Source organism: Octopus bimaculoides, chromosome 2, assembly GCF_001194135.2.
Source record: "Octopus bimaculoides isolate UCB-OBI-ISO-001 chromosome 2, ASM119413v2, whole genome shotgun sequence".
Classification (NCBI taxonomy): domain Eukaryota; kingdom Metazoa; phylum Mollusca; class Cephalopoda; order Octopoda; family Octopodidae; genus Octopus; species Octopus bimaculoides.
The window spans coordinates 135689540-135699742 of record NC_068982.1 but is presented as its reverse complement, the minus strand read 5'-3'; the positions used below and the strand labels follow the sequence as shown (position 1 = coordinate 135699742).

General features: G+C 38.9%; 1 protein-coding gene across 1 annotated transcript in view; it reads left to right on the top strand.

Moving 5' to 3' along the window:
- Positions 1–4601: 4601 nt before the first annotated feature.
- Positions 4602–10203, top strand: part of LOC128247078 (kelch domain-containing protein 8A-like) — a 131561-nt gene continuing 125959 nt past the window's right edge. Inside the window, exons 1-2 of the mRNA XM_052965887.1 lie at positions 4602–4686; positions 5403–5634. Of these exons, the coding sequence (XP_052821847.1) occupies positions 4602–4686; positions 5403–5634 (317 nt within the window). The remainder of the gene's footprint in view (positions 4687–5402; positions 5635–10203) is intronic.

Genomic DNA, 10203 nt, shown 5'->3' with positions numbered 1-10203 from the left:
ACAAACACACACACATACGAACACACACGCACACACAAAGACACACAAACCCACGCACAATCACACACACGCGCACACACGCGCGCGCAAATACGCACACAAACACACACTCACACACAAATAAACACACACACGCACACACAAACACACACAAACAAGCACACGGGCACACACACGCGCACACAAATACACACAAGCACAAACACACGCACACACAAACACACACACAAATATAAAGACACGCATGCACAGATGTGTAAACATCGTGGGATCCCGTCGGTTGCGACGATGTGGGCTCCAGTTGATTCGATAAACGGAACAGCCTGTTCGTGAAGTTAACGTTGAAGTGGCTGAGCACTCCACAGATTCGTGTACTCTTAACGTAGCCCTCGGGGAGATTCAGCGTGACCCAGAGTGTGACAAGGCTAACCAACACATCAGTCACACACACACACACACACACACAAACACATTCACACACACACACACACACAAACACATTCACACACACACAAAGTGGGACAAGACTGGCCTTTGAAATACAGGTACAACAGAAACAGGAAGAAAGAGTGAGAGAAAGTCGTGGTGAAAGAGTAGAGCAAGATTCATTCCCACCCCCTGCCGGAGCCTCGTTGGGCTTTAGGTGTTTTCGCTCAATAAACACTCACAAGACCCGGTTTGGGAATCGAAACCGCGACTCAGCTACCCTAACACCTGGGGCATTGCGCCTCCACTATACCAACATACACGGGTGTATATATAATTTCATAGATTTTGATTACGTCATACGAAGCTGTTTGATGTAGTTTATGTCTATTTTCATTTTTAAGGTTTTATGATATCACTGCGCCAGCTTCTCCTTATTTACAGAGAACGACATGTCCTGTTCTTACAGCTCGTTTTTAAACTATTAGTTTTGGCTCCTGGCATTCAGCAACATCTCTACGAAACATAAGAATGAAACCTAAAATTTAATATTTCCCCACATGGTCTTCAGATTATCTTTATGTATTCTTCTACATATAAGGCAATGATTTATTTGTCAATATGGAGCGAACATCGAATCCATAAACAAGATATTTTGTTAGTTCATCATGACAGCCCAAATTTGTGCTTAATTTCTTAATTAGAAATTTCCAGGCATTGGCGTGGCTGTGTGGTAAGTAGCTTGCTCACCAACCACATGGTTCCAGGTTCAGTCCCACTGCGTGGCACCTTGGGCAAGTGTCTTCTACTATAGCATCGGGCCCGCCAAAGCATTGTGGGTGGATTTGGTAGACGGAAACTGAAAGCCCGTCGTATTTATACATATGTAAATATATATTTGTGTGTGTGTTTGTGTGTCTGTGTTTGTCCCCCACCAAAGCGTGACAACCGATGTTGGTATGTTTACGTCCCCGTAACATTGTGGTTCGGCAAAAGAGTCCGAGAGAACAAGTACTAGTCTTATAAAGAATAAGTCCTGGGGTCGATTTGTTCGACTAAATGCGGTGCTCCAGCATGGCCGCAGTCAAATGACTGAAACAAATGAAAGAATAAAATAATGTCAGCCATTTCGCACAGTAGCATCATTCTGTTTTTGCTAATTGTATCCAGATAGATATTCATTAAAATTATTACGAATATTAAAAAAAAAGCCATTTCTAAGCGTGTCAATGTGTTTTGCATTTATAGCAACGTTAGAAACACTACCAAATTCTATGGTGTCTGAAAATAGTGAAGACGTGAATAAGTTTTAACGGTTGACATTTGATAGGAACCAATAGAGGGGCCAGTGATTGATGAAAAAAAATGTCTGTCGTTCACATGCTGATAGCCAAATGAAGTGATTAGAGTGACAACACGAATCAAGTGACGATATATCAAATGCCATACAATACAGTATAACATTTACAACACTTGGTATAAAATTTGTACACTGACTGTACTAATGAATAATCAGTAGTTATTAGTACAATTATTTAACTTTGCAATCATAGTCTGTAGTTAAATATGACAACTCAAAATTTGAAAATCACTGTGATAACAAGAAGGGTAAAATTACAGTCCCTTTTCTACTCAGGGCACAAAGCCTGATATTTTGAGGGAGGTGGCCAGTCGATTAGATCGACCCTAGTACGCAACTGGTACTTAATTTATCGACGCGGTGAGGATGAAGGGCAAAATCAAACTCGGCGGAATTCGAACTCAGAACGTAAAGACAGACGGAAAGCCGCTAAACATTTTTCCCGGCGTGCTAACATTTTCTACCAGTTCGCCGCCTTGAAATTACACTCTCTTACATTTGAAACAGAAAATGCTTCAAACGGATCATGCTTTACAGATGACACCAACCATTTAAGTTCTGCATGTGTAAAACGTATTTCATTGCGTTTCTATATAATTTTAAGAGTGGAGGCGCGTGTCTTAGTGGCCAGGATGTCAGCATCATGAACGTAAGATTGTGGTTTCGATTCCTGGACCGGGTGACGCGTTGTGTTCTTGAGCAAAACACTTCATTTCACGTTGCTCCAGTCCACTCAGCTGGCAAAAATGAGTAATGCTGCTATGGACAGGCGTCCCGTCCAGCTGGGGAACACATACGCCATAGAAACTGGGAAACAGAGCCCATGAGCCTGGCTAGGTTTTAAATAGGACGCATTTATATTATTTTATAATTTTAAGAGACATTATAAACAATTTGACCAGATTAATATGCCATAAATGTTTATGCTTCCAGTACTCTCAGGCTTTTATCTGCTAAGCAAACTGCAAAACATACATATCGCATTACCTTTGTATCTGCAACCTAAAATACAATTTCTCTCTGGCTACAATGCCCACCCAGCTAAGTTTTCACAAACACTCAAGTATACTCTTACTCTTTTACTTATTTCAGTCATTTGACTGCAGCCATGCTGGAGCACCGCATTTAGTTGAGAAAATCGAACCTAGGACTTATTCTTTGTAAGCCTAGTACTTATTCTATCGGCCCCTTTTGCCGAACCGCTAAGTTACGGGGACGTAAACACAACAGCATCGGTTGTCAAGCGATGTTGTGGGGGGGGGGACTGACACACACACACACACACACATACACACATATATACAACGAGCTTCTTTCAGTTTCCGTCTACCAAATCCACTCACAAGGCTTTGGTCGACCCGTGGCTATAGTTGAAGACATTTACCCAAGATGCCACGCAGTGGGACTGAACCCGGAACCATGTGGTTGGTAAGCAAGCTACTAACCACACAGCCACTCCTACGCCTATAATGGAATACGAAATTAAATAGTGAATATTAAATCTACACACTGGTCGACAGGGCACAACGTCGGCTATTACGACGTCGAAAACCCCGCTCGTGTAATTAACCAGCAAATAGCTGAGCGCACCATAAGCACGCATGCAATTAACATAGTTTCCAAAATGATTAAGCATGACAAAGAATGTAACAAGGCTGGGCTTGTAAATTACAGACACAACTTATTCTTGAAATAAAGTGTCTTGCTCAAGAAAACCCCAGCAGATATTGAACTCAGAACCTTACGATCATGAACCGAATATTCTAACCACTATGCCATTTGCCTCCACATAATCTTCTCACTAATGTTCTTAAAACTATTATTTTTGTACTTTTCTTTTTGGAGAGATGGTGATAAAGACAGTGTTAGAATATTACATTAGCTTTCGTTTTAAAGCATATCTCAGAAAGAAAAGTCGAATGGCAACAAAAAAAAATCATGTAAATTTTAGTCATACGAATTATATTTGTTCTGTCATTGTATTAGACATATACTAGTTGTGACGTCTTTGAGCGCAAGACATTTGTCTCCAAATGAACGATTTGGTTGACAAGAAAATCCAGTATATTACGAAAGATTTGCTTCACCAAAAAAAAAAAAAGATTTCGGATACTTTCCTGCATCACATCGACATCAGTTTTATAGTAAAATCGTGTACCGTTTTAGTGTCGGCAGCATAAGAGAAACAGATTATTGGAAATGACGTCATTTTAAAATCTCACTTTTATTATCGTGAAGATATCTTGTTCGTCTATCTTCGGATCCATTGAAACAAATGGTTTAATCTACAGTTTTATAAGTATGAACAGATGTGCGTGTATACGTCACACACAGTCACATTTACGCACATCAGATTCGCGTAGACTCACTCTCACAAATATATATATATATATATATATGTATCTAAGTATGTATGTACGTCTATAAACACACATACACACACACGTGTGTGTGTGTGTGTGTGTGTGTGTGTGTGTGTGTGTGTGTGTGTGTGTGTGTGTGTGTGTGTGTGTTTATATTATAAGCGCAGTCGTGACTATATAGTAAAATGCATACTTCCTAACTTCAGTTTTATGGGTTCAGTCCCTTTACATGATACCTTCAAATATTGTGTTGTACTGTAGCAGCTGGCTCGTGAGTGTATTTGGCATACAGAATATGAAAGAAGACCTCCGTGTGTGTGTGCATGTGTTTATGCCCCCACCAGTGCTTGACAAGAGGTGTTGGTTTGTTTGCGCCTCTTCCCCTGGTGGTTCGGCAGGGACGGTTATTTCGACTAAATGCCTTCAACATAAAAATACATAACTGGAAAGAAATGTTAAGTTATATTGGTTATGCGTTTATATTCGTTTGTGTTAGTGTGGGTCCCCGTGTGCGTGTCTGCGTGTATAAAAGCGAAGGTGCGTAGCTTAGTCGTAAGCGCTATTCGGCTTACGATCGTAAGATTATGAGTTCGACTCCCGTCGGTGTGCTGTGTCTGAGATCAAAACACTTTATTTCACGTTGCTCCAGTTCACTCACCTGACGTAAATGTGTAGTACCTGTAATTCAAAGGGCCGGACTACTAACATTCTGTATCATGCTAAATATTCCTGAAAACTCCATTAAGGACATGTGTGTCTGTGGAGTGTTCAGCCACTTGCATGTTAATTTCACGAGCAGGTTGTTCGGCTGATCGACTCAACTGGAACACTCATCGTGGTAACCGACGGAGTACCAGTGTAAGCAAGTGCAGCATACATTATATATTTCTTATTTCTTTATTTCCCACAAGGGGCCAGACATAGAGGGGACAAACAAGGACAGAAAAAGGGACTAAGTCGATAACATCGACCCTAGTGCGCAACTGGTACTTAATTTATCGGCCCCGAAAGGATGAAAGTCCAAGTCGACCTCGGCGGAATTTGAACTCAGAACGTAACGGCAGACGAAATACTGCTAAGCATTTCGCCCGATGGGGTAATGTTTCTGCCAGCTCGCCACCTTATGTATTTCATAAATACATAATACATTATGTATTTCATTGTGTGGTGGGAGGGTGCAATCACATGATTTCGTTTTGAAAATCTATAGCATACATATAATATTTCTATGTAATATATTTTTATGCTTTCAGACACCAAAGAGGAAGACATTTTATATCTTTTCGATAAATCAGGATCGGGAGACGTCCATTACATGACCCTGAATAATGATATTGATCAAATCGCCTATAAACCACTCAACACTGTGCGCTGGGAACAAACTTCTAATGTCGTCAACTTCGAAATTGCCGTTGTTAACAATATGCTGTATATCATTGGAGGATACCAAAAAAACGCTGCAATATGTACAGGTCGGCTGTTATGGTAAATTTCTTTCTGACATTCAGAAAAATAAAAAAGAAAAACGAAAAAAAAAAGAATTCTCATTTCCTCTGTTCGGTGTTTTACTAATGGAATGAATAAAATACGAAAGGAAATTCGTATGAAGTAATGATAAATGTAAACACGTTACAATTTTCGTAAAGAATCTATCTGGAATATTTAGATATATTATCGATACTCTAATAGGGAAAATAAGAAATGTTTAGTCTTCATAATTCTCAGAAATATGACAGTTGATCTTCATAAATAAAATTTAGTGTAGAGTCGTCTGTAACTGTCTGCATGTATGAATATAAGTATGAGCACGTTGTATACATACATACATACATACATACAGGCGTAGGACTGGCTGTGTTGTAAGTAGCTTGCTTACCAACCACATGGTTCCGGGTTCAGTCCCACTGCGTGGCACCTTGGGCAAGTGTCTTCTACTATAGCCTCGGGCCGACCAAAGCCTTGTGAGTGAATTTGGTCGACGGAAACTGAAAGAAGCCCGTCGTATTTATATATATGTATGTGTGTTTGTGTGTCTGTGTTTGAAGCCAACCCCCCAACCCCCAGCGAACATCGCTTGACAATTGCTGGTGGTGTGTTTACGTCCGCGTAACGTAGCGGTTCGGCAAACGATTCCGATACAATAAGCACTAGACTTACAAAGAATAAGTTCTGGGGTCGATTTAGTCGACTAAATGCGGTGCTCCAGCATGGCCACAGTCAAACAACTGAAAAAAGTAAAAAAGTAAAAGAGTATAGAGAGGTGATAGAATAAGTATCAGTTATTTGATTTGAAGTACCGCGGTTTATTAGCCTGACTAAAACTACTCCAGTGCTGTAGCATGGCCGTAATCCAAATGACTAAAACAAGTAAACGATAAAAAGATATGTGTATTTGGGATGGGGGTGATGGTGTACAAACTAAAAATATTGCAAAATGGGAGGATTTCGTGATAGTCTTCTTATAAAGATTAATATCCAAAGCGGAACGTAATAAGCTCCTTCCGTTATAATTCCTCAGCAAATAAAACTAGTAATTAGGTTTCTAGATTAATGAGTGGAATTTTTTTCCCTACAATTATCTTAATGATATCTTCAAGGAAGTCAAGACTGTCACGGAAACACATTCTTCGAGAGTTTGTGACATTCTCAAAACCTTCCTGTTTGGTTTAGTATTTCGCGACGGAAACTTACATTATAATGACATTAAATATCAAACTTTAAAATATTTCATTAACATTTATCTTTTTTTGTCTTCATAGGTCAAAGGACTATCGTTTTTATGACATCTTTTTATGCAACATGAGATTTTTATAGCGTTACATCAGTTACTCTAAAACAAGACGGTTATTTACGATCCAATATCCACTTTAAATTTACCATTCAATTCATATGATCACAATTTCTCCCGTTTATTTGTTTTAATACTGGAGGCTGTGACTTCTATATTTTTGTCAAATATCTTCTTTCCTTACTGAAATACGCGATTTATTATTAACTTTTCCAACAAATGAACGTAAAGGATGATATTAGATATAGTGAAACCGGCACAGTTCAAGGCCGCCTCATTCACTTGTATGCCAATACTATCTTTCCAAATAAGCAGATCATGTTTCGCTCGTTTTCTGCAATGTGCCGTCTCTTTATCCAGCTGTAGGATAAAACAATTAAATTTTCTGCCAGATAATATACCATACATTCTCATTCTTTTTATGTAATTTGTATATGTATATATGTGTGTGTGTGTGTGTGTGTGTGTGTGTGTGTGTGTGTGTGTGTGTGTGTGTGTGTGTGTGTGTGTGTGTGTGTGTGTGTGTGTGTGTGTGTGTGTGTGTTGAGGTTATGAGAGGTAATGGTGTCAAGAAGACCCAAAGGTGTCATGTAATGCTGAGTAAGTGTTATGGACAGAACATAGTTAAGCCCCAGGTTCGGTGATTATGCGAATAAGGAGTCCAACGTAGGTCATATATGAGCATGCATATATATAAAAAATAAACAGAATGAGATAAAAATCCAAGGCTGTGAAAGGTTTCAGAACATTTATAAAGAGAAAATCTTACAGCTGTTTCCGGGATATTTTATATATCCTTCGTCGGAGGCGGTACGAGAAAATGGTTAAGCAATATAGTTATTCTAGAGAAGATATGAAATACAGAGTGAAGTGGAGGAATGAAAACAGACTTGAGATATGCAGGGATATTGTATCTGCATAGATATATAGATATATAGATATATATATATGAGAGAGAGACACAGACAGACAGACAGATTGAAAGAGAGAGAGAGAGAGAGAGTGAGAGAAAGACCCCACTAGTTGTCCATTGATCACTCTCATATTCCCCATCTTTGATACATCACAAACAATCATTAAAATTTTTTTCCGTTGTGTGTGACCAGAGACAGAATTTTTGCAAATCCTAATTTCTACAACGGTATATCATAGATAGTATATCTTAACCGAGAGAACTTTCGCATAAGCAGTGGTTCTTCTTTGACTTAGTAAATTTTTGGTTGGAATATTTTCAAATCCGCCTTTGAATTCAACTATTTTAAAACAAATGTCGTGAAATCTTTCAGTCACAACTTATATTAATGGACCTTTCTTCTCTGTCTTCCAAACGTATGACGATGTGCTTTCATGTTCACTCTTCAACTATTGATATCTCTTTAGAGAAGTAACATGTTCACTACTAACTTCTAGTCAGAATCATCTCACACAGAAAATTAATTCACCTCTTGCAGGGGTCGTTCACCGGGATGCCTACTACCACACCCGTTACATTTCTTTATAGGCATATTTCCAGAACATCCTGTATTGAGTTTATATATTTTGTTTTCCCCTTTTCAATATATAAAACCAAAATTGCATTGCATTTATTCATGGACAATGAAAGCTTCAAGCTATAGAAATCCTTATTTCCCTGAATATGTATAAAAACTATTCTTCTTATGAACAGTGCTAAATTACAAAAGCCTGGCTTTTCAAAACCGTAACACTGGGCTGATCTTAAGAGACAGCTGAAACTTTATGCACCATTTATGCTTTTCATACAAAAGTTCAGATTATTCTACGGAGAATTCCCAGCTTCCGTTGTTTTAATGCACATCCTGACTTCATCTTTAAACTGGATTGATAATATAAACAGTCATAAATGTTAATAAGTAAACAGTATTATTCCGTTATGATTATTACACTCTCTACATAAGTTAAAGAAGAGGTACATTACGCCATTGCGTTTGGAAACAAAATAGTCTCATTTACTCTCAGATGTTTCATTTGTTTATGTCAATAAAATTCTTTTAAATTAAATCCAGTACAAAATCTACCTTTTCTTTCCACAAACATTATGCCTAAAGAAAGTGAAATGACAGTTGTCGTCTGATGACATCGCTTTGCGAATCATTATATAGAAAATATGCCTATCAATAATATAATAAAGTCCAATACTTGAATTATACTCTTATCTTCCAAGAAAGTGCCACACTTTTTATTTATTTACTGCCCACAAGGGGCTAAACATAGAGGGGACGAACAAAGACAGACAAACGGATTAAGTCGATTAAATCGACCCGAATGCATAATTGGTACTTAATTGATCGACCGTGAAAGGATGAAAGGCAAAGTCGACCTCGGCGGAATTTGAACTCAGAACGTAAAGACAGGCGAAATACCGCTAAGCATTTCGCCCGGCGTGCTAACGTTTCTGCCAGCTCGCCGCCTTAAATATTTATTTCTTTATTGCCCACAAGGGGCTAAACATAGAAGGGACAAACTAGGACAGACAGAGGGATTAAGTCAATGACATCGACCCCAGTGCGTAACTGGTACTTAATTTATCGACCCAAAGTGCCTCACTTCTAAAGCAGTAGCAATTTGTTTACTGTAGTATTGGATTTCTATTATGAATATGTTAATTGGGTGAATTCTAAGACACAAAAATCCTTAATAAACGTAAAATATTGCATAAAAGATCGATTCTTACCATTACGCGACCTTTTAGATTCAGAAGTAGTATTAGACCATCGGCCGGACAATCCACATTGCGTATGACAATTCATGAACTTTTCCACAAATATTTCACACTTACGCTTCCCTTCAAGCTCCAGATAGGAGCGATAGGAAAGTATATATATATATTGATGTAATGAGCAAAAGCGTTGTAGAACTGAAAATGCTTTTCTTACTACATTTCGGTGTTCCATATATTTTATAATGCGCTCGAATTATTGTTGTTGTTGGCACTCCGTCGCTTACGACGTCGAGGGTTACAGTTGATCCGATCAAAGGAACAGGCTGCTCGTGAAATTAATGTGCAAGTGGCTGAGCATTCCACAGACACGTGTACCCTTAACGTAGTTCTCGGGGATATTCAGCGTGACACAGTGTGAAAAGGCTGACCCTTTGAATTACGGGCACAACAGAAACAGAAAGTAAGAGTGAGAGAAAGTTGTGGTGAAAGAGTACAGCAGGGTTCGCCACCATCCTCTGCGGAGCCTCGTGGGGTTTTAGGTGTTGTCGCTCAATAAACACTCACAATGCCCGGTCTGGGAATCGAA